Here is a 25,866-nt window from a genome sequence, read left to right as displayed (position 1 = left end):
AGCCCCAAAAATGCAACAGTCGACAGCAACTTCCGCTATGCGTTGTGAGCGCCCGAAACGTCACGCCGAGCTGCACATCCTTCTTGGCCAACACCAATGCGGCCCAACGCCCTTTCGAGCAGCAGCAGCGGCAGCAGCGGCAGCGGCAGCGGCAGCAGCAGCAGCAGCAGCGGCAGCGGCAGCCACAGCGACAGCAGCAACAAAAGCCTAAAAGCAGGAAAATGAAAATGAAGCAACAGCAGAGGCAACAGAGGCAGCAGCAGCAGTTGGCTGGCTAGCAGCAACTACAGTGGACATTCGTTAAGCAGAACATTTAAGTATTTAAGTTTTGTCTTAAATATTATTATTTAACTAAAATGTTATAGTTATGGCAGATTGATTGAGAATGGAGTGAATGACTGCGCAATGATTGAAATATCAATTGACTTTTTTTTGTTTATTGCGGCAGTGATTGATCAACGGAGTTATAGACAGGTAGCATCAATGATTGGATTGTTTATGTAACTGAAAAACTGATTGACTGAGCAGCATAGATTAGAGATTCTAAATAACTAACTGATTGCTTTAAGTCTTTTCGATTTGATTGATAGACAGATAGATTAGATAAGAGTTTCTGAGTGACTAACTGGTTGATCAAAAAATTGAAAGCCTAACTGATTGATCAAAAGATTCATGAACTGATTGTTGATGATTGAATGCTTAGATGACTGACGACCTAGCTGATAGTAAAGCAGCTGATTGATGACTAACTGATTGACTGTCAATAAAACCTGCCGATTGATGAGTAACTTGATTGTCTGTTTGAGGTTTCGATTCCATTATGATTTACAGTCAAATTGTTACTCATAAACCGACGGATTAACTAGCGATAATAAGACGAAATTAGTCAAATATATAGGATAATCAAGTCAGTAATTAATTAGTCAATAAGTGCTTACTTCAGCTAAGCAAGGATGCATTAACTAAATGATTGACTGATAGACTGATTGACCAATAAATTAACTGGTTAACTGATTGACTGGTTGATTGATTGGCTTCTTCAGCTAGTACTACACCAATAGACCTCCCATCTAACTAACCAGCTTCGCGTTACAATTTTGTTTCCTGTTTAAAGAGAAATTTGACCGCAATGAAAATAGTGCACGAAATGCACTCGTCGAAAAGTTTCTCTCTTTTCATCCGAACGATCTTGAACTCTAGTATACTTTAGCCAGCAGCCAGAGGCAGAGATAAAAAAAAAAAACACTAGTAGGACCTCTCAAGTGTCAGCTACAATTGTACAAAATGAGATATTGAAAAGTTTTGTACTTTATTATTATATAATATATATTTCGGCAAATAGAATAGTTAGAATTAATATTTTGACATTTTCGCTTTTCAGAAATTTTCAATTTCCGAGCGACCATTGTACTGGGCCACCGGGTGGAATGACGAAGACGAAAGCAAGAAGCAGATGAAGAAGAAATAGAAGACGATGATGGGCTGGGAATATTGTGCTGCAAAGTTTTGCAGCAAGTTTTTAGTTTTTGCTCAGCTTTCGGTTGCTGTTGTTGTTGCTGCTGCTGCTGCTGCTGCTGCTTAGCCAAAGGGCTTGAAGCATGTGCAACTTGGCCAGCTGTAACTTTAAGCCCCAAACGTTGTCGCTGCTGCGTACGTGTTGGTGTTCATTACGTACGTGTCCTTTTTGCCATTTTACTCAAGTTGTCTGTGTAGCAGGGCGAAGCAGCAGCAGCAGCAGCAGGAGGAGGAGGAAAAGGAGGATATGGAGGTTGAGCAGCTGTAGTGGCAGTGGAGTGAAGTGAATGCGCTGCAAAATAAGTTGAGAACACACGCACGTGCTAGCTAGAAAGGCTGATGATAAGATTTGACGCATTCTGATACTTGATTAGACTCTAAGCAGGTAAGCACATCTTTCACCAAACATTCGCTATTCAGGGCTGGACTACATCAACTAAAATTAGCTGTAGCAGTTAAGAGGAATGAAGGTAGGAATGATAGGTGTAGGGGTTTTTCTATATCAGCAGAAGCTACGGTATTACGGACATAAATAGCTGAAATCATATATAATATGACTCCAATTCTTTAATTGAAGTTCATGCCACCTCATTATCATCAAATTGTTAATAATGCTCTGAGTCAGACTCCTTAAATAACTATAAAAATAAACAATATTCTCCACTTTATTCCAGTTGAATACCCTGTAATGAAATACTTTTTCAAGTGCTTCAAAAAAGGTTGATTATTCTCATAAAAAATATATATATATATTTATATAAATCGGTTGCTCATAATTAACGCAGATTTTGTGTTGTTGCAATTAGTGGAGCTGCGCTCTATTTAATTGCCATCTTTCGGCTGTCGCCTGAGTGGAAGCCAACTGCGTTCAGTGTCCTGCCGCCTGCCAGACAACTGTCAGGTGGTTGCCATTCAGCAGCACCACCGGCACCATCTCGCCGCATCAACTGAATGTGGCTCAAGTTTCAAAGGCATTGAAAAGTGCACTTGACCGCAATTTGCAAAGTCTTTGCAGCAGTTGCAACTTGCTCTTGTTGGTGCTTTGTGTGGTGCTGCTCCTGCTGCTGCTGCTCCTGCTGCTGCTGCTGCTGTTGGTGACAAGTGCTTTGGCTACCTATGCGGTGTCAACAACTTCAAAATGAGTTTTTTGCCACAGAAACACACACACAAAAAACACAAACACACTCACAGCCACTCGCGCACACACACAAACACACACACTGTTGGCTCATAAAGTTATTTTTTTATATTTTGCGCGTTTTACGAGCTGTTTTACCTGCAGCGCTTTAATAAACACGATTCAGCAGTTGAGTTGTTGTTGCTGTTGCTGTTGTTCTTGTTCTGGGTATTATGGCTGCTTGGGGGCGCGTTCGCAGCGTGCGAGTGGCTGCAACTGCAGTTAACACGCGCAGTAATCCACCAAAATAACTATAGCATACTTATGTGCTGCATCATTTTCCTTATCTGAATAGCTGTTGCGCTTGCCAGACCAACTAACTAAAGCTGCAACTGCTGCAGCTGCTGCTACTGCTCCTTCTATTCTTTTTCCTGCTGGTGTTTTTTATTATTTCTATTTATTTTGCTGCTGTTCCAACTCGTACTCCTGATGCTGCTGCTACTTCTTTTGCTTCTGTTCGAACTCGTACACCGACTCCTACTTCTACTTCTACTTTTACTCCTCCTTCTGCTCCTTCTGATTTTGCCTGTTGGTGTTTTCGCTTCTACTCATACTCCTGCATCTGCAGTTATTCATATGCTAATGCTCCAACCTACTATGCTCTCACTTAAACTCTCGCTGGGTCTCTTACTGCTGCTAGACGTTTTACTCCCACTTCTACTCCTTTTCCTACTTCTACTCGTATTTCTACTCCTATTTCTACTCCTATTTCTACTTCTATTTCTTCTCTTATTTCGACTTCTATTCCACTTCTACGTTTACTTTTACTTGTACATCTATTCCCGCTTTTACTCCTTCTTTTACTGATAATGCTACTCCTACTGCTACTTCTAATCCTACTCCCACGTCTATTCCTAGCTCTATTTCTACTCCCATTCCTATTTCTACTCCTATTTTTACTCCTACTTTTACGTCTATTAATACTTCTGCTTCTGTTTCCACTCCTACTTCTACTTGTACTTCTGCTCCTACTTCTACTCCTATTGATACTTATACTCCTACATCTACATCCTACTTCTAGTCCGAATCTCACTCCTTCTGCTATTATTACTTCTATTCCTACTCCTCTTTCTACTCCTATTTCTACTCCTATTCCTACTCCTTTTTCTACTCCTATTCCTAAATCTCCCATCCACCACTCCTATTGCTGTTCCTTTTCTCATTTCATCTTCTGCTCCTACTTTAACTTTCACTGCAGTTGCTGTTGTTACTCCTATTTCATTTACTACTACTACTACTTCTACTCCCATCTCTGTTCCTTCACACCGCCATCAATGTAATCAAAGCTTTTGGCTTTATGTTTGTATAAACTTGCTTTTCATGTGGCTTGGTCGACGTCGTGCATTTTAATTGCCTGCTCTAAGTCGTCTTAGTCCTTGAACTAATACAGCGACATAAGCTCTTAATCATTTCAAGCAATTTGCGCACGTTCGCTGCAATTCAATTACAACTTTGCTTAACACATACACACACAGACACACACACACATACAGGGATTGCCTAGCCACTATGTGTTTAAGTACTTTGCAGCTAGCATGTCCTATTTGCTCACACACACACACACACACACACATTCAAGTAGCTTTAAGTATATATCTGCTAAAAGTATTTGATAGATATGTTGCTACACTTGGCTATTCTTTTTTCTTTCTCTCAAGTTTTGGCTCTTCAAGGTTTATAATCAGCCGTTGCTGTTTAATACTTTTAATACCTTTCGAATTGCTTGGCAAGTTTTGTTCATTTTTTATACGACTCGAGCAGGCTTCAAAAAATACGTATAATGTTCGAGCAAACAGTGTGCTGGCACTCGTGTGGCATATTAACTGTGACTCGCACACACACACACACACACATATCTTGGCACTCGTTGAGCAAACGATATTTATTCGATTTATGGGATTTTTTCTGTATTTTTTTTTTGCTTTTGGGAGCACTAAGAAATTTTTTAATAAAACGCATTTTATTGACATTATCCGCTGCAGAGAGTGAGTCAGAGAGAGCGAGCGGGAGCGAGAGACGAGTGAGTGGGTAAGAGAGAGCTAACGATATTAATAATGTGTAGCAGCTAATAAAGGCACGTATATTTACACATGCAACACACACACACGCACATACACACACACACACGCACACACACTCGTGTTTGCTGTTGCACATTTGAAAGCATTGGGATTTTTGTGGCTTTTATGCCTTCTGGCTGTGGCTTATAACAAGGCTTATTGGATTGTCCCCCCTCCACCTCCCATACCCACACACACACACACAAAATCTACATGACTTAACATTGTCAGGTCGTACGCACAGTTATTGATTGATTTTTCACACAGTTTTTAAGCCAATAGATGAATTATGCATACAGTGTATCGCCTAGCTGTGGGCCATATCACAAAATGTATTGGCAATTTCATGTATTTATGTGTGTGTGTGTGTGTGTGTGGTGAAAAGCGAGCTATAATGGGTTAAAGAAGAAAATAAAAACAAATTAAATGAATTTATTTAAATGTGTGTATATAATTGAAATTGAAATACAAATGGAGTAAGCTTTTGCTACATATTTTATAAATGTATTAAATTGATCTCATTTGAACTCTCTTTGATTACACGCTTAATATATGTATTAAATAAATAGCTACTTGAATTATATAAGCAAAAAATGTATATATATTAAATAAATATAATAATATTGTATTATTAATATACTACTTGAAAATATAATAATATTAATATACTACTTGAATTATATAAACTAAAAATTTATATATATTAAATATATATAATAATTATATTAAATATTGTATATGTTAAATATTTGTAAAAAAAAAAAGTCGAATTTATATAAAATAAAATAATTTATAGTTAATAATTATAATTGCTAGTTAATAATTGTCTCTTCAAGTCTTTCCTCTTCTGTCTTTAAATAACTAATTATTATTTTGCTTATAATGAAATGTCATTTTATTTATTGATGACGCACATATCCTGTGATTTATGTCATGAATTTTATTCCCATTCTGTAGTCACAGATCTGGACTATTATTTATGCATGAGCCTAAAAAGAGATTGACAAACCAGTTTTAAATAAATAATTATGTGGCTTATGCTAATGCGTCATTTAATTTATTGATGACGCAAAGCTGGACATGCATGAGCATGCATGAGATTAAAAGGGAAGAAATTGTCAAAACTAAAGACCTTCGACTTACAACTTTTTCTTTTAGCTGCCGTTATTTTTTTGATTTCTGTTTTTTTTTTTTTTTTGGGGCGGCAGCTGCTGACACCTGATAAGTGCAGGTTTTGGCAGTTGCAAGTGCAACAATGTGGCAAGCAGCGGTGACAACAATGTCAGCTGCAAGAATAACAACGATAAGGTGGAGGAGCAGGAGCAGCAGCAGCAGCAGGAGCAGCAGGAGCAGCAGGACCAGCGGGACGAGTGGAAGCGCTGTGCGTGTGCGTGTGCGAGTACAAGAGCTCAACTGGCTGGCACCGTAATGCGAGCATTGCATGATGTATCGATTTTGTTGTTGTTGCTGTTGTTGTTGTTGTTGTTTTTCGGCATGGCAGGTTACCAGCTGCCTGACTGTTTGTCATTGGAAGCACAACCATTTCTGGGCCATTTGTCGGCTTTTGCCTGTTCCGGTGTTGATAATGCCAATGCGTAATCCATCTCCATGAGTGAAACACACACACACACACACACACGCGCTTACACACAACCACAACGATGCGTATACCGATTTGTTGTCCGTTGCCGATTCCGAATTCTGCAACACTTGACACAATTTGCACTTGAACTTTGGCATTTGGCCGATGCGCTGGCATTTGCTTACGTGCGTGCGGTTGAAAAGTTTGTCAATTTTGAGTTGAGTTGAGTGCAAACAAATGCAAAGCTTCAACCGACCGCCCGACCAGCACTGCCCCACACACAACAATGAGGCAAGAGTTGTGGCATATTAATATATACATATATAAATATATATATGCTTGTTCGAATTTAAATAAAACACACTTGAGAACTTTTTGATAAAACACAATTTTTAATAACTTTGACATCAAGTACACATCGAGAATTTGATTTGTTGTTGTTGTTGTTGTTGTTTTTTGTTTTGTTTAGCAATGACACACAGACGAGAAACTTGTATTAAACCGCTAGGCTTACAAAGTACTTACTAGCTAATATACATGAGTAGTGTGAATATTGATATACATCTATTTATATGTATGTGTATACATATATCAGTATGTGTGTATATAGTTTTTTTTTTTTTCAATAGTTTTCTATGCATATTGAAGCGTATTCGTATTACAGCTAATATCATTTGTTGTTGTTCAAGTTCATTTGTATTAGCAATTGAAATGATAGTATATAGTATATTATGAAGTGCTGCTAAACTGAATGGGTTTGATACTTTTAAAAGCTTGAAAAAATTAATACAAAAAAAATAAAAAATAAAAATAAATAAATAAAATAAATAAAAATTAAAAAAAATGAAATAAAATACTTTTTTTCTATAAATATATATATTTGTATTATAAATGTATTTAAAAAATTAATATAAACTGAAATCAAATAAAAATAAATTATTTATAGAAATTTAATTGTATATTGTTGAACGAATTACTTTAAATTAAAAAAAAATATATATATATATTTTTATTTTTATTATTATTATTTTTGAATTAAATCACATAAGAAATCTTTATTTTCACTTAATTAAAATTATATATATATATATATATATATATATATATATATATATATATATATATATATATATATATATATATATATATATATATATATATATATATATGTATATACATATATATTTTTTTAAAATAACTTTTTGATTTATAATAAAAAAGAGATTCAGGTCTATACGCTTTCATTTAATTGAAATGAAATATATATTTTTTTTTTAGAAAAACTTAATAATTTTTGATGAAGCAATAACCCAGACCTTTTAATTTTTATTGGATTTTTAACAATTTTTCTGTAGCATACCCAAATATTTACAATTTTTAAAACTCATATATGAAAACTTTAGCTTTAATTTGCAAACGATTTCATAATTGAAATGCGCTAATTTTTCTCGGTATTTTAATATTTAAAGCAATTATTGCATGGCCATGAAAATAGTTGTGCAGCACTATGCAAATTTTCAAATAAACGTAATGATATTTATATTTTTGCGGAAAAATAAGAAAGGTGCTCATACATATGTATATGCATATCTACATTTATATGTGTATGTATATGTGTGCGTGCGTGTCTGGCTCGGCACTCTGCTCTTGTTTTAGCCACATTGCATGTGCTCACAGTTCAGGCTCTGTGAACGACGTTGCCCAGGCCAAAAAGTTTCACTTCGCTTTGGCTATGTGAATAATAATAATTCACATAATTTGATTACATAATTCCGACATCATATCAAGTTGCTTTTTATTTTCTGTGTTCAGTTTAATTACGAACTGTTTTTTGTTATCTTGTTTTACGGTTTTTGGAAATTTTACGCTCGTAAATTGGCTCGGGGCAACATTCAGATACTTTCATTTCGTGAGTGTGTGTGTGTGAGTGCGTGTGTAAATTCGTTACAAATTACTTAGCATAGGTAATTTTTAATAATACTCTTGCAGCAAAGTTGTAGAGTTTTTTCTTTGCTATACATAATATATGCTCTTATAAGTATGCTATATATATTTAGGAGGACATTTTATGCGTTAACAATTACTCGACATGTATTTAGCCGATTATCTTGCTCTCTGCAAGAGTATTTAGTCTTCGGCTAGCCGATGCCTACTTTTCCATTCTCATCTAATTTTCCAATATTTTATTTTAGTTAATTGAACGCGAACAAAGGTAAGAAACGTTGACTTTTGCTTAGGCTACGAGAACTAACACAGAACAATCGAAAGCGTACAAAGTTTGTTGGACCCAGCCTTATCAGTAATGGAATAGATATACATATACATGCGTATGTATATCAAGTTATATACACACACACACAGATAATGCTAAACAACATATATTGCCAATCTTCCAAGCTTTGCTAAACTTATGTGCTAAACATATCTCGATTAATTCATTTACATTTTCTTTAAGACACAGGGAAGACTTTAGAAATATTAAAATATTATAAATTAAATAGACATACATATAGCTAAATATATATATAAATCAACTACAAATACGTATACGAATACATTTTTGTGTATGTATGTGTGTGTTTGTGTGTGAGTGTGTGTTTACTCTTAACAGCTAGCATCTTCTATGTATAGCTTATAAAAATTGTTATCTATTTGCTTTTGGATTTCTGCTTCTTTGTCGGTTGCTAGCTTGGGGCACGTGTGTGTTATTCGTTAAGGTAGGTTTAGGAATTACTTATCGCATACATGTACTTAGGATTGTCTCTGCTAAAAATATCGTCAAACGCACTACAGACTACAAATCTAAACACCTAACTACAGTTGCATCTAACTGCAATGCCATTTAACATCAATTCCATATCCAGTTTCATTTACATATCCATTTTTACATGCCATTTTTGTTCAGTTGGCATCTGAGTTGATATCTCTATATACACAGTTATTTATGTGAGTTTGGTAATGCCTGTTGTTGTTGTTGTTGTTGTTTTTTTTTTTTGTTTTTGTTAGTTTCTTAGTAACTTTTGCTTTCACCTCTTTGGTTTAGGTTGTGGCTTACAGATACTGGTCCTCGTTGGTTTTCAGTTGAAATCAAATTTTCGCACTGCGCGCTCGTGCCGCATGCTTTCGTCCAAATAGAATGCGCTTGAAGGCGCGCCGGAACTCTGGATTGAAAATGGTATAGATGACCTGTATAAAGGAGGGAGTCAGTGTGTGTAAGAAGAAGTTGAATATGTATTAGAAAATGAGTGAGAATGGCTAGAACTGAGCAGGTTCTTATTATAAATCAATGATATATCTATATGCTGATTAAGTATTCATATATATATATATATTATATAATTTTTTTAAAATATAGGAAATATATTTTGAGGTCTATTCAAGGTAAATTAAATATAAAAAATAATATTTTTATATAAATTCTACGATTTCATCACCTACAACTTTATTCAAATCAACTCAAACCTATTCTCTTGCTTAAGAAATTTCCTGTAGTACAGCATCAATCATCCAATTAGATGCCAATTTCCAATGCATTGAATTCCATATTTTTGCAAAGCTTTAAAGCAGCTTAAGCTGCTGCGACATGCATATGCATGCATTGAGCCAAGAGAGATTTGGCAAAACTATTCATTTAATCAATCATTCAATTGGAAAGAGAACTGTATGAAAATACTGCAATGCTTCAATTAAGTCAGCTGGGAATTGATTATATCTGCTCTAAAAAGAGAAAAAAGAGGGGGAAAAAAGGAGAAAAAGCTGAAAAATGACTGTAAATTAGCAAAATTTACAGCTTTTCTGGGTAACTGTATTCAATTGAGATATATGTATATATATGGTAGATCAATCATCCAATCAGAATTACCCACACTTGGCTCATTTGTTACACACAGGATACAGGACACAGAACAAAGACGGACAGATGGACAAATCTTTTGGGGTTTCACTTCGTAACTGTTTGTTCTTCTGCTTTTTCTTCTCTCTTATATACGTACCGGATTGAGCGTCGAATTGAAGTAGCCCAGCCAAAGGAATAGCGATGCAGCTGCTGGATGAATTTCACAATCCTTGCACAGGCTCATTGTGAGGGCCATCACAAAGAAGGGCAGCCAACAGATGACAAAGGCGCCGGTGATGATGGCCAATGTTTGCGCTGCTTTACGTTCACGTTTCGCCTCCAGCAGCTGGCGCCGTTTGGCCAGCTTCTGGTGTGGATTGGCAATGCTGGCCAGCACACCCCGGCCAACAGTTGTGCCAATGGGACTTGCGGCACCAGTGCCAGAGCCCTCTGCTGCCGTTGGCTGGCCGCCCATGGCGATGGATTGTGCTAGCGGCGTAATGGCATTCAAATGGGATGCTATTAGATGCTGCTGTGCGGCGCTGGCCACCTGCTGTGAGAGCGTTATGATTTCGTTAGCATTGCTCGTGCGATACTATCAAAAGGATGAGAGTGAGACAAAAAGAGAGAGAGAGAGAGAGAGAGAGAGAGAGAGAAAGCAAAGCATTGAGCGACAAGAAGACAAGAATGTGCACACACACAAAGCAAACAGCAACAATTAGCTTCATTCTGCTGTAACAACTGAGCAGCCGGAACATTTGAGCAGAGCAATAGCTAAAAGCTAACAGGTAACAGCAAACAGCGAACAGCGTACAGGTAACTAGCTCAGTGCCGTTCCGTTATTCTGTTATTCTCAAGTTGCAGCAGCTACTTACGTCATCGGCATCGCTCGAGATGGTCGTCAGTTCGGTGCCCGCGTGGCTTTTGTTATCATAGTTACTGGTGCTGAATTCAGTCTCCTCCCGCGTAATGGCCAGGCTGGCAAAGTCAACGGCAATGGCGGCCACAGAACGTGCGACGGCGCCCTCGGTGCCCGCATTGATGTTGGCCGTGTTTGTGTTACGGCCAAAGCATATCTTAATTCGTTTACGTGAACGTCTCTGCAGTTGGCCAGCTTCATTTTCCGCATCCTCCAGTTGTTCGCGACGCCAACGACGTTTGCCAGCCTGCTCCTTGGCCGTGTCACGTGCCATAGAATCGCACTGCAAAAATTTAATTATATTTCGCTGTTTAACAGGTGAAGGCAAAACGAGTTGAACTTGCCCCACCATGTCCCTTTCCTTTTAAGTATATATATATATATATCTATCTATCTCTTCTTCTATCTCTCGCTGTCTGTCTGTCTGTCTGTCTGTCTATTCCCTCATTTCCAATTCGCTTTTAGCTATTTTCGTGTATTTGATTTAGAAGCTGTCCTAAGCATTTCTAGTTGTTCCCCTGGGGCACATTTTGTTTTTAGCCAAAATACAACTAGCTAACGCTTTGAGTGAATCGCACATTTACCACGCCCACGCACACGCACACGCTCACTCACACACACACACGCACATAAATCGTTGAGTGCAAACTTTTTGGCTGCTTCAAGTGCTCATTTGGGCCCGGCCCTAATGGGTAGCAAAGGATTCGCATTATCGTTTCGGCTAATGACACGCTCATTATGACAACAAGACATGGCTTTTGGCTCAAATTTCATTAGACGACGCCTCGAATTATTATTATTTAACATTTGTCAATGCCGCGCAACTAGCTGCAAAATTTATCAAATTTATTGTAAACCCAAAACCCATTTCCTTTCCATTCGACTCACCTCGGTCTCCGTTAATGTCACATTGAAGGATTTTTGTGTGCGACGCTGTATGCGTTTCCTTGCGATTAAATAGATTTTCCAATACAGAAATAAAATCACCAATAGCGGCACATAGAACGTGCAACATGTGGCAAATATCTGCGAGGCGTGCAAAAGAACAAGAAAAGAAAAATCAAATAAATAAAGAATTAACACACACACACACACGGGCGCTGTTCTGGTTACCTGATAGGCCACATCCTGCGAGACCATGCAATTCTGCTCCTCTATGCGCTTCATGTACTCGGGATCCTTCCAGCCAAATTGCGGTGCCAGCGAGACAATCAGCGCAGCGAACCACACACAGAATATCATGATGAAGACGCGTCGCGGAGTACGCAAATTGTTGTAATCAATGTTCGTGACGGTCCAGTATCTGCAAAGCAAAGAGATGCAAGAGAGAGTGAGAGAGAATGAGCGAGAGAGCGAGAGAGAGAGGAATAACATGAAAGTGAGAAGTCAAGTAAGCAAAGGATGAGTAAATAAAAGACGCACTAACGAGTCAAGAGTGGTGAAACAAGTTGATAAATATGTGTATGTATATGTATGTGTGTGTTGAGCTAACGAGATTTTTCGGGTAGCTCCTGAAGCAAGATTTTTCAGGCTAGCTTTTTGCAGTTGTTAACTGTTTAAGAGAGTCTACTCTAGACGACTTGTAAGCTATAAGAGTCATTGTAGAGTTAATAGTCATAACTGTTAAAGCACAGGCATCTGTCTTATGCGAGCGTTAATGATGATAATAATTATGGCTATTTTATATACATATATTTCTATAGCAGAATTATTATAATTATTAGATATATAAGTAGCATGATTCAAACAAAAATTAAATTTTTTTAGGAAAAGTCTAAAGAAAAAATTAAAATAAAATAAAATAAAATAAAATTAAATTAAATTAAATTAAATTAAATTAAATAAAATTAAATAAAATAAATAAAATAAAATAAAATAAAATAAAATAAAATAAAATAAAATAAAATAAAAGAAGAAAGAAAATATAAGTATATAATATAAAAATATAATAAAAAATGACAAAGACTTCCTAAACTTATTAATAAAATTCGTAGTATATGAAGATTCATGATGAAGTACGAAGCTGCCTTTAATTTATGTATGGTTCACTGAGTGAGCTAAAGCGATCTAAGCTGAACTTTATATGATGCAAAAATCGCTGTGTATTACCCAAACATTTTTATATTGTGAAAGGAACATTCTTATTAATGAGTATCCCTGTATATATAGTTCTGTCTATGGCATAAATTGGAGCACCGGGAATTTGATATGTTCCCAGTCAATCATTTAGACAATAGTTAGATTCCATCTTTCTGCTTTAATGAGGAAGAGAATATCGTTATGAGGGAAAGCATTAAAAAGGAACCGCATTTTCAGGTAGATTAAATGACTAGAACAACCCAGCCCTAACATTACGCGCAGCTGCATAATAAACTAGAGTAGCACAAGTCTTTATTCACTTTCACTCTACAAAAGAAAAGACTCGCAACAGGTAAACTGAGTAGCATAATAGATAACTCACCTGTCTGCCGCGATGGCGACCAGATGCAATATGGATGCTGTGCAGCAGAGCACATCGCAGGATGTCCAAATGTCGCAGAGTTCCGGTCCAAGGATCCAGCCGTTGCTTATCTAAATTAAATTGAATGCAAGCACATGGATTTTCAGTGTTTGCCAGCGGGAATGAATGCAATTAAATTGTGTCATTGCCTTGCCGCTGTCTTTGGCAAGATGACGCAATTTCAACAATTAACAACGCGCAATGGCTCATTACGCATACACACACACACACACACACACACACACTCACATACATCGACTTCAGTCTTCGTTGCGTTCGTGACACTTGCTGCGGGGCAAAGTCAACTCTTTGCTCGTAATTTCATTTGCACGCTTTTCAGTCCAAGTTTCCATTAGGGTAATGAAGTTTGTGCTTGAAGCAGTTGCAACAACTGCTAGCGACAACAAAACCAGAGAGTCGCTTGCACAACACTGGCAGCAATAATATATAACAACAACTTACCTCGTAGACGGCGCCAAGCGGCATGACGAGACAGGCAACAAATAAATCAGCAACTGCCAGAGATGCGACCAAATAATTAGCAACATTTTGCAAGTTTCGTTCGAGTATAATGGCTGCAATCACAAATACGTTGCCTGCGAGTGCGAGAGAGAAAGGTAGTAATAAATCGACAGATCTATTATATATACATGCGTACATATATTTATATATAAAATATTTTTAATACAAAATAAATGTGATTTGCATATTCACTGCCTTCAGCTGTGGCTCGTCAAATTATTTATATGCTTTCTAGCTTTGAGCTTCACTCTGAGGTGTCTGGTTTCAAAATACTCAATTTTGATGAGACAGAGTCGTTTGAGTTTGGCTTTGGTTTGGGTTTAAGGTTTTTAAGGCAGCTATTAAAGTTTATTTGATATGAATAAATTTTCAATAATTTTCAAAATGCGTATACTTAACAAATTATTATTATTATTATTATTATTATTTTTTTTTTTTTTACTAAATAAGCTTAAGTAATGAAATCTGAAGAGAGAATGTATTGGATTTTTTTTATATCTTATATTTATTATTTTTTATTATGCTATTATTTTTATTTTGATTGTTTATTTATTATCATTATTATTATTTTTATTATTATTATTATTATTATTATTTATTTATTTTATTTTATTTTTTTTTTGTTCTTAATAAATGATTTTATTCTATTCGTGTCGAATTTTATTTTGAGCATTGACAGACATTTTTATGTTTTATGATTTCTTATTATATATGGGTATAAATTGTGTAATGGATGTCATGGCGAGTGTTGGATAATAAAATAGTTCTTGCCACCAGCTTATATATAGTTCATTTATCAAATCTATAAAGTAATTAGGGTAGTAGCATATGATATTAGAGAACTTTTATAAAACTTTATCAGAAATTAAATATTTATAACATATGTATATATAATTTTTTTTTTTTTTTTTTTTTTTTTTTTTTTTTTTTTTTTGTGTTATATTTGGCTTTTGGAAATGGATAAGAGTTATTCTTGATTAGAAATAATTTATTATTGATTTGAGTATAGGAGAATTTGGTTGGTTTCTACACCAATCACGTCTTTCAATGCCTGCATATGTAAAAATTATTTATAATTTCTGGCATGCATGACCTCTCCATGACCTTTATACACACAAAGCTGGATAGCAACAAATTCCTTTGCTCAACACTTTTTAGGCTTTCCGTCAATTCCATCCGTAAATGCAAATGGTTAAAGCCTATTAAAAAGTTTGTTTGGCTCGTTTAGTTCTTTAAATATTTAACTAATTGCCTTGACTCAACAAAATGCATTTTAATTGTTCACTTGAAATGGCATTAACTATTAATTCGCTCGACTTTTGTGCTGCATACACTGAGAGAGATAGTCAATGAACTTAGAACTTTGATTGCAAATAGCAGCAGTAGTAGAAGTAATAGTACTAGTAGTAGTAGGAGTAGTAGGAGTAGTAGGAGTAGGAGTAGTAGTAGTAGTAGTAGTAGTAGTAGTAGTTGTGGCAGCTGTTAAACACTATTGAAATGAGAGCAACTAAAGTAGTTGCTGGCACTGGACGAACTGTTTTATTATGCCAAAATCAATCAGCCTTTGCAGCACGTTTCTAATTGCAGGCAATTGTGCATGGCATAGCACATGCCAACACACACACACACACACACACACACATACATACGGTTTCTACTCAAACTGAGCCAAGTTCAATTTCGATAGCCTTTGGGGCAAGTTGCAAGTGTAGAAATGGGGTGGAGTGAGGGGCAGTTCCACTGCTTGCCAATCTCTCTATGCACTGCAAATGATGCAAGTTGGCAAATTGTAATTGCCACGGCGGCATTCAAAAGCTTTTTGCCTCTGTCAACCCGATGCTCGTCTCTAACTATGTCGGTGTGTCAAGCTGCTGTTGTTGTTGTTGTCGCTTGTCTGTCAGCTGCTGTTGTTGTTGTTGTTGCCTGTCTGTAGTTTATCAAAACGTTTTTGTCACTGCTCGTCGTGCTAGGGCCAAGCAGAATGCATTTGCATATGCTAGCTGCGGCGTTGCGCATACGCCGCGTGTGTCGCACACACACATACACACACTTTCTATGCGTACCTGTGCGTTGGTGTGGCTGCTAAGGCTGTGTGCGTTTGTTTGCACAATTTCCATTTGACGCCTTGGCGCGCTTTTAATAGCTTTTCACGTGTCGATGGCAACAACAACAACAACAACAACATAAAGTCTAAAAAATGTATTTTTATATAAAAAAACAAAGCAAAAAAAAAAAAATAAAAAAAACCAACACACACACACACAAACTTTGTTTGCTTTTGTCGCTTGTCGTTTGTCGTCCTTGGCTGGCAAGGACTTACAGGACGCAACTCAACTCTCTGCTGCTCGTCGCTAAGTGTGACGTTTAACGCAAAGCTTTTTAAAACGCGCGCGCACTCTAAGCACATAACTGCCACGCCCAGCCCGCCTAAGCGCCCGCACCAGACAACCAGCTGCTTTCGCCCCTCCATCGCCATCGCCATCGCCACCGACACCTCCCCACCTCCACCTCAGCGAAAACTTCACGGCAGCAAATCATCTTTCGTAAGCCAAAAATCAATAAAATTTTCAAGCAGCGCAATAAAAATCTTCTGCATCATAAATTTCACTTCATTTACAGTTTGGACGATATGGCAACGTTACTTATTTTTTTTTTTGGTTTGTTTTTTTTTTTTTGCCTGCCTTCTGGCGGCATAAATTTGAGAATAATTTAACGGCTACAAAATCTGGCAGCCTGCCACACCCACTTGCCACTTGCCACTTGCTACTTGCCACATAAATGATAGCAGCTGCTTTAAGACATGAATCGAAATATGCTCGCTAGCTGAGGTGTGAGCGGAGGGGTATATTGGCGAGAGAACTCTGTACTCTATTCTCCATTCTCTACTCTCTCTATTCTCTCGTGCCTCGATGATTCGATATGGCAATGGACCCTGTTTTTTTTCCAATTTACACAAAAATTTAATTTATCGATAGAAATCGAATAGAATCTTGTTCGATTTAGCGCGATTTTCGATTTATCGGAGCAGAAATTATCGAGACACGACTGTATTAAGATACTCTGTAAGTAATATTTGAGAAATTGAGTATAGAAATTTATATTAAAATACGCTGAAAACATTCACAATGGAATGTCAAGGTAGGAAGTAGGAAGTAGGCGTGACAGAGTCCATACGTTATCCTCATGCAATTACCTTTAACAAAGCTAGACTACCTGAACGTCGGGCAGTCGCTTGTCCGATTTCTCAAGTATCTGAATGATTGTGAATTTCTATTCACTTACCAATAATGGTGACGAGTATCATTAGGCCAAGCACAACGGTCATGGCTATCATTTTGACCAATAGCCAAAATTCGGCAGCGGCACGCTCATTGGCAACACGTTGCTCCTCCTCCAGCTGTGTGAGATTGCTGCCTGCATTGGTGGTGGTGCTGCCGTTGCTGCTGTTGTAGCCGCTGCTGATGCCGTTGATGAGCAGAATGCTGTCATTGTAGCTGCCGCCGCTGTTGTAATTGCTGGCTGCGCTGCTGCTGTTGCTGCTGCTGTTGTTGCCGTTGATGTTGATGTTGATGTTGTTGGTGGCGCCACTGCCGCCGCCGCTGCCAGCATCCAGCTGGGTTAGGCTGCCATTCAGTTCAATGAAGAGGCTCTCGTTGAACAATATCGCTGGCAGTTCTATTTCCAAAATGCTTGGGACATCACCAATTGCCCCAAACTCAAGCAATGTGGCTGGCGTTGTCATTGTGCTCAGCATGTTGTTCTTGTTGCTGTTGCTGTTGCTGTTGCTTGCTGCTTGTTACTTAACGCCCAGTGGGCGTGCCAGTGTATGTGCGAGTGCTTAAAACAGTTGTTGCTGCTGCTGCTGCTGTTGCTGCTGCTGCGACAAGGCCTGCCGTAAGCGCCTTTGTTGCTGCTGCTGCTGGCGTCGCAGCTGTTGCTGTTGATTTTGTTTCAGTTCGTGTTGCTGCCGTTGTTGCGGGTGATAAAGCGCCTTAATCGTGCTTGCCAAGCACTTAACACGTAAACTGAAATGTTCGAGAATGAGATAGACTCTGTCAGTTGAATGTTAAAAAAAAATAAATAGAAATAATAAAAATAAAACTGAGAAACGACAGCAAAAAACGCGTCTAAAAAGCAACCAAAAATTAGACCTTATTTGATTTGGCCACCAAAGCGCAAAATACATGGCTAAAAACAGAAAAAATGGCTAAAAAAAAAGCAATCCCAATAGATTTTTAAAGTGCGCCTAATATAATTTATGATTTAGCTAGCGTGGAAAAACCTTTGCGACACTAAACTCCATAAATATTTTAGTTTAAAGCCAACGTCTTGTAAATGAATTTATGGCTTTAAAGCTTATAGTTTAGGGCGTATTATTAGTATGTTTTAAAGGCAAAAAATAAGAGCTCATAATATCTATAAATATATACAGTGAGTAACATTAGTATTCTTTTTATTATTATTATTATTATTATTATTATTTTTTTTTTTTTTTTTTTTTTTTTTTTTTTTTTTATATTAGTGTTACTCAGTGTATGTATATATACCATGAAATCCGATTTATCTATTTAAAGTTTGTTGTATAGTATTAAGGCATTAGTGATGTAGCTTTTTTCTATCTCATTTTGAAACACTAATACTTAACTTTTCTCTCAATATATTGTAGCACAGTGTAGCTTAATGCTACAGTGTTTATTCAATTGAATTAACTCTTAATGCCAGTAATGTACTCAACTATAAAACTCTTTGTTCTAGTAATTCATTAAATTTTATACAAAGTTCTATGAAAATCCGTTAAGCTGCAATTTGTAGCACAGTGTAGCAGCTAAACTGAATCGCTAATAGCTCTCTAACTGTAGCGCACTTCCAGCTGACCTTTCTTAATTGAATAAAGAGATTACAATTGAAAAGCTGCTCCGCTCTCAGTTCTCAGCTTGTAGTGCAGTGTAGCAGTGGCTTATGCAACTACACCTTTTCAATAGAAATCCAACTAGATTCCTCTCTCTCTCTCTCTCTCTCTCTCTCTCTCTCTCTCTCTCCATCTATCTCTCTTTGTCTGGCTGTCTGTGTTTTTCCATCTCTGTAGCTATCTGGCAATGACCTCAACTGACAGCCTTCTTATCACCCGCCTCTATTGATTATCGCCTATTGCGATTCCATGAGCTTCAATTTATTTCAAAATGTGGCTGGGAACACAACAAGTTTTGCCGCTGCTGCTGCTGTTGCTGGTGGGTCTGTGGCAAGTGGTGCTGGCGCTGCCTGCCACTGGTTATCGTCCGGAACATCGGCGACGACTGCCCTACGAATCGCCCGGAGAGTTTCGCTCGGAGTTGAAAACTCCGCCGTTTCGCAGCTAAAAGCTGACGAGTTCAGTTTGTCAACTAAGTTTTGTTTTTGCTTGTTTTGCATGAGAGCAACAAAAAAGAGTAAATAATATAAACAATAAAGTCAGGTGTGTGCAGACCTTTTGCATAAGTGTAATCATTTAATACACACAGAGTGCCGTCACCTTTCTCGCTTTCTGTCTTCTGCTCTCTATCTCTCTCTCTCTAGTTCTCTCGGTGTGCCACTTGGCCTTTTGTGTGCAGTAGAATGCAACACATTAGGTGACCTTTGTCTGTGTCAAGGTGCACGGCAGGTGAGCAGCCCGCCCAAGCAGTAATCTAACAAACACTAAACAAACACTGCCACTCATCAGCGAGTGTGTGTGTGTGTGTGTGCGTGTTAGAATTGTGTGCGGTTGCAGGGCAGCGAAAGATACACAGAGACTGAGTAAACCGCTAAGGTGAATTGCGAAGGCTGCACATAAAGTTGTGCTATAATTAATATATGATAAAACTTTTTTCAATTCATTTTAGGGAAGCAATAAAGTTTTTATTGTTGTTTTGTTGGCTTTTAATTCTTTTTTTATCTTGGGTACTAAAGACTAAAGAAAAGTTTGGCTATTGATGGAAAACATGTGAGAGAAATGTGATACGGTTGGAGAGAGGAGCCTAAAGTAGAGAGAGAGAGAGAGACGAAGAAACAGATGGAGAGAGATGGAAGGCAGGAGATCGACACTAAGGAAATGAAACAGAGAGAAGGGAGAAGTTTAATTAGAGAGAGAGACAGAGAGACAGAGAGAGAGAGAGAGAGAGAGAGAGAGAGAGAGAGAGAGAGAGAGAGAGAGAGAGACAGAGAGCCAGAGAGAGAGACAGGGGCCAAAGAGAGAATACAGAAGAATAGGCAGAGATTCAGAAAGAGAGACAGAGAGAGATATAGAGGGACAGAGATAGAAATAGAGAGGGACAGAGAGAGGTATAGAAAGAGATAGAAAGGGACAGAGAGAGATAGAGAGGGACAGAGAGAGAGAGAGAGATAGAGAGGGACCGAGAGGACTAGACAGAAACAGAAAGACAGAGAGAGAAAGACAGAGAGAGAGAGAGAGAGAGAGAGAGAGAGGTAGAGAATAGCAAGAATAGAAATAGTAAGACACAAAGAGTTGGTGTGAGCGAAAGAAAGAGAGAGACAGATAAAGAGATATAGAGAGGGAGAACTAGATAGAAATATCAAACAAGAGAAGCCAAGAGAGAATATTTAAAATAAGGATTATCTAAAATGAAATCTGCTTTCTACATTTTAGATTTCTAGCATGTGGCTCAAAATTCCACAGAAATTTGAGAAAATTCCCTAGGCAAACCGCAAGCTTCAAAAATGCCTTGGCCCACTTAAATATTCTCTGTGTGTTTGCCTACTTCAATAATAAATTAATCAGCGCACAGATGATATAAAACTTTGCTTGAGTTCTGAAGAAACTTTCCTCGCATTAGCTTCTCAAAATAGGTTTCAAGTGTTGGCTTACGTGTATGAGTGTGTATATATGTACATATGTACATAGATGTATCGTAATATATGTGTCGTTTGGGCTGGCTAAACTGCTAATGCTGCTAACGGACGAGGGAAATGCAGGCCAGCGAGCAGCAGCAGCAGCAGCAGCAGCAGGAGCAGCAGCAGAGACAGGGCGATGCGCCCAAGCAGCTCATGTGTGAGAAATATTTTCATAGTCAAGGTAATCGCCTCTGAGAACGAGAATCCGTCCACTCGCCCAGCCACGCCCACAGCATATGCATTGCCTTGGCTATTAATAAATGCAACTAACTGTTTGTCCGATGCGCAGGGTCAACTTTTATTTTCTGCTTTTTATGCTCGGTTTCCTATTTTATTTTTTTTTTGTTTTTTTGCTCTTTATTTGGGCATCTAGTTTTGCTCTTTTGTCTTGTGCGAATCGCTTTTAATTTTGAATTGCGAATGATGTTTTTTGTGCTGAGCTGTTGTAGTAGTTGTTGTTGTTGTTGTTGTTGTTGTTGCTGCTGCTCTCTGTGGCAAGGCTATAGCATACATTTTTTTTGCGCTGTGCTTATGCCCCGCGCATAGAGGTACAAGACGGGCTTGGCGTTGCTTGTCAGCCGCAACATGTAAAGGACGAACACACAACAAAAATAATAAAATAAAAAAACCAACAAAAATATAACATAAAAATGTGAGAGCAAAAAAAAAAAAAAGATTGAAAAAATATATTTGTAAAAAAAAGGAAACATTTTTTGCTGACGTTTGCAAGCAGCTCGCTGCGGGGCATAGTACGAAAATCGCGCGCTTACTTAGCAGCCACAGTCAGAGGCATTCGAAATCCTTTCATACAGACACACACACACTCACACACACACTCACACTCACTCACACTTGAATTAATTCATAGTCTAATAAATATACAAAAAGTTTTGTATATGTTGAATGCCTGCAACTGGCAGAGCCTTTTTATGTGCTGCCACACAGACAGAGAGACCCACGGACGGACAGACAAAGAGCGAGTGAGCGAGGTTGCACCCGCAGCAGTGTTGGCCACGCCTCCAGGCCGCCCATTTAGTTGTCATTTGTGTCAGCATAATCTTTAGCTCTAGCCTTTATCTCTCTACTCCATCTGGCTTTTATTTTATTTAACTTTTTTGTCATTTTTTTTTTAAATTCTATTTGCTGTGCTCCAACTAGAAGTTGTGTCCGGACAATGCGCCAATTAGCAGTGGCTTTTTATCAAGCAAAATGTTTTAATTAAATATGTATATCAAATTTAGTTAGCTAAATGCTTGACAATCTGTCGAGCACTCAAATGCTATAATTTATTTTAGAGCTGAAAAGCTTCCTTCTCTCTCTCTCTCCCCCTCTCTCCCCCTCGCTCTCATGTGTGTTATGAAATTGAAATTGAATTCATTGGACATTGTTGAGGAACTTTGTCAATTGCCCCATCTAGCCGAACAACGAACTGCACTCAGGCGCATTGGCAACTTTTCATAAAGTTTGTCCACTAATTGCTTCAACTCCGACTTCATCATATATACGAGTGCAACGAGCAGAGTTTTGTTATTGAACTAAATAACTGTGGCGAGCGCAGACCGTAGACCCCATAGACCTAAGGCCAGACAAAATCCCATTAACTCAACAACAGGACCAACAGAAGCAGTTGCAACTGCAATAAAAAAACACGAAGCGAAGAAGAATAGGAAAAAAAAATACTAAAAAATAAAAGCAATTGAAATGTTTTTCTCTCTGTGGCTGTTGGCCGCTTTAACGTGAATTGCCAGGAAAAGAGTTGAGAGCGCAGCTAAGCGAGGATGAGATACTCTACTGGGAATATGTCTAAGAACTGTGGGGTGATTATACGTATAAGAGTTATCTCTAGCTAAGTTTTAATGATTTTGTTTTCGTCTCAGTTTAGTTCATTTTCGAGTCAGCATATGGATTTGTTTTTTTTTATGGCGATTCTAGATTTAATTTTTGTGATTCTTTTTTAGTGATATATACTATAGTCGACAGTATCAATGTTGGATAGAACTCTGAAGCAGCTGTTGGCATAGAGCTTAGCACTATATATAGATGTCTATAGGGAATTTCGGGAATTTAAAATACAATTTGAATATATTGCATGAGAGATATATTTATATATTTTTTAAATATATTTATATAATTTTTATTATATTGCTGATAGAATGGGAGAGTTGTTATAATTATAATTATATTTATAATTTATAAATATTATAGCAGTTTACTGAGAAGATAATATAATTATTATTAATATTTAAAAGCAGAGTAAAACTCTAAGTGAGCTACTTCGAAAGCTAAAGAAAACTAATTTGTTGAGCCGTTCTGGGATCTATGAGCTGTACATGCACCATATGTTGTAGCTAGCATATATATAGGAGAGGTGAAAGAAACAATAGAATAGAATAGTGTACATAAGAAAGTTCGTTATATTGGTAAGACTTTTAATTATCGAACTCAGTAAAAATATTTTGAAATTATAGGTAACTCAGACAAGATTTACCCGACAAGGAGTACAATGTATTGTATATCAATATATCAATGTGATATAGCTAAAAGCAACACGAATATATGAAGGATTACGTAAAGTAATTCCAAAAACGTCTATGCCCAAGCCAGAGAGACAGACAAAGAAATAATCAGAACCGGCTATAGAGATAAACTGTAAGACTTGCCTATATATACTCTGATGTTAATGGTGCTTGAATTAAGCTCAATAATATGGTCTCTTATACCAAGACTATATAAATTATACGAAAATCTCAAAAAGAAGTACAAATTGATAAGCAGACAGAGAGATAGAAAGACAGAGCTTGATATAGACGTGCCTTTAAATATATATGTAGTTATAGAACTCTCATGAGTTAACTTGGATAGATTACATATATTTATATATGCTGTTTCAAAGCTTAAATGCAGAGTTTTTATACTCTTCGTGATCATGTTTTAAAGCCACCCACAGAGTCGAAAATAAATGGAATACTAAATGCAGCTAAATTTCTCCACAGCTGCAATTCGGTTTTCACAGCTGCCTCTGTTTCAGCACTGCACAGTGCTTTAGCTCTCGTTCAAGCCGTATGCTGTTTGCCCTAAGGATTTATGGCAACTGAAGTGCTTCGCATCGGCTTGACCTTGGTCTTAGTTTTCAGTATATATATATATATATACGTATTTTTTTTTTATTTATATATATATTTATATATATGTATGTCTGTTTGTGTATTCTTATTCATAGTACTCACACATAAGCATAATTATGTCCTTTCACATTCATTTTCGTGCGCTTCATTAGCGACGCTGCAGCGCCGCAGGTAAATGCGTCAACATAAATATTTATGCCGAGTGTCACGAGACGAGATGGAACAACAACGAGCACAACAACAACAACAGCGCGCCACAACAAGCTTTAAAAAAAAACGCGACCACAAACTGTGTGTGTGTGTGTGTGTGTGCGTGTGTCTGTTTGACTGTGTGTGCGTGCTTGTATTTGATTTTTTGTTGTATTTAATTTCACGGTCTTATGTCTTAATTATGCGGGCGTATTTCACTTTCATTCAGTTCAGTTCAGTTTGATTTGCTTTATTTTGATTTTGTTTTTAATTTCATATTTGATTTCTATTTTATTTGTTTCGTTTTTTTCTCTTTTGTTTTTTATTAAATTTGTAGCACAATTTGTTTTTGTTTTGTTTTATTTTTGTTAGAAATTGAGAGTTTCAGTCTTTAATGTAGATCCTGTTGCTGTCGGCGGCACATGCGTCTTTAACCTATACCCAAGCATAACTATTGACAAACTGCCTCAATGTGGCCGTTTGCTGTTAAATGGCAGCAGCAACACAAGCCGTAGCAGCAGCAGCAGCAGCAGCAGCAGCAGCAGCAGTAGCAGCGGCGGCAACAGCAACAGCAGCAGCTGATTTTTCATTTTACACTTGCAGCAGCGCCTGCGCCCGCCACAGTCGACAGCGGCATTCTCTTATACAGCAAAAGTCTACACAGCTTCAATTTAAGAGAAAGCGATTCGAACTCGAAAAAGGATTCTCTTAAAAAAGAAAACCAAAATAATATTGTATCAGAACTGTTGCATGATATTTGTTGCGCCTTCCGCTTGCAGCAATTGAATCATTCGAATTGCACAAATTTGTTTTCTTCCTTTATTTATTTTAATTTTTTAGTAAAGCTGCCGAGCTAAGTAGAAAATTTCTGTATTTTAGCTCAGTCTCTCGTTAATGGCTCAGGAAATCCATTCTGCCATTCTGCCACTCGGCCATGTTGCAATGCTTAACAATGCCGCATTTTAGTCGTGCCTCAAAAGCTTTGCATTTCAGCAAGTTTTTAATATGACTAATGCAATGTGCGAATCAGGTTGGGTCAGGCCCGAAATGTCCAATGGAAAAGAAAGTCAGCTTCTTTTATATGGGTTGCTCCTTGCTGCATACCCTAGAAGAACCATTGTTGGGCGTTTAAATGGGGTATTTTAGTGGGGGAGCAAGGCTGTGGATGGAGGTTTATTTAAGAGAGAAATAATATATATAGTAAATAAGCTCGTAGATCAACTAGTCGCAGAAAACATATTAAATTGATATTAGCTAAATGCATTAATTAGATACTAAATTGTATATTTAATATTTAGCCATAACCCCTATAGTTCTATGCATAGGGTAACTCCTCGTCAACCACACTCAGTCGCTGCCGCACTCTCTTGGCTCTTTTTCATCCTTTTTCTATAGTCTTTTTTATGCGTCTTTCATCTAATGCGCATTAAGCCAAGTCTACTATGCGCTGGCCCTTATTGCCATTTTCGATATTTGCTTGTCGTTTTTGAAGGCCATTTCTATGCAGTCGCCGTAACGTGCCACAAGGCGCAACGACTTCCAACTTCTACCAGGCCACTCTATGCAACATTATTG

At 37.5% G+C, this 25,866-nt stretch overlaps 1 protein-coding gene and 1 long non-coding RNA gene across 3 annotated transcripts; one reads left to right on the top strand and one right to left on the bottom strand.

The window, feature by feature from the left end:
- Positions 1 to 8,487: 8,487 nt before the first annotated feature.
- Positions 8,488 to 24,398, bottom strand: 5-HT1B (5-hydroxytryptamine (serotonin) receptor 1B). Of its 2 annotated transcripts, none has more exons than XM_018106802.3 (9): positions 24,205 to 24,398; positions 17,393 to 18,135; positions 14,051 to 14,184; positions 13,550 to 13,659; positions 12,202 to 12,391; positions 11,977 to 12,114; positions 11,045 to 11,371; positions 10,327 to 10,764; positions 8,488 to 9,520 (listed from the first exon to the last, which is right to left on the bottom strand). In XM_018106802.3, the coding sequence occupies exons 2-9, from the start codon at positions 17,862 to 17,864 to the stop codon at positions 9,422 to 9,424; spliced, it is 1,908 nt and encodes a 635-aa protein (XP_017962291.2). In that variant the 5' UTR covers positions 17,865 to 18,135; positions 24,205 to 24,398; the 3' UTR covers positions 8,488 to 9,421. The 2 variants fall into 2 exon arrangements, with proteins under 2 accessions (XP_017962291.2, XP_089117738.1); XM_089261612.1 differs by having other exon boundaries at positions 10,327 to 10,722.
- On the top strand, positions 15,002 to 18,631 carry LOC149090982 (uncharacterized). The gene is made up of 2 exons (XR_016197007.1): positions 15,002 to 15,044; positions 18,556 to 18,631. It is a non-coding gene; the product is annotated as an uncharacterized LOC149090982 (long non-coding RNA).
- Positions 24,399 to 25,866: the final 1,468 nt, after the last annotated feature.

The sequence above is a fragment of the Drosophila navojoa genome, chromosome 5, assembly GCF_054131105.1.
Source record: "Drosophila navojoa isolate 15081-1374.11 chromosome 5, UAZ_NAV_1.0, whole genome shotgun sequence".
NCBI lineage: Eukaryota > Metazoa > Arthropoda > Insecta > Diptera > Drosophilidae > Drosophila > Drosophila navojoa.
This window is presented reverse-complemented; position numbering and strand designations above follow the sequence as displayed.

Coding starts and splice junctions, on each gene's coding strand:
- 5-HT1B (XM_018106802.3), bottom strand. CDS start 17,864: ATGCTGAGCACAATGACAACGCCAGCCACATTGCTTGAGTTTGGGGCA. Junction 14,185..17,392: donor GATACTCGTCACCATTATTG/GTAAGTGAATAG, acceptor TCGCACTCGCAG/GCAACGTATTTGTGATTGCA. Junction 9,521..10,326: donor TCAATTCGACGCTCAATCCG/GTACGTATATAA, acceptor TCCTTTATACAG/GTCATCTATACCATTTTCAA.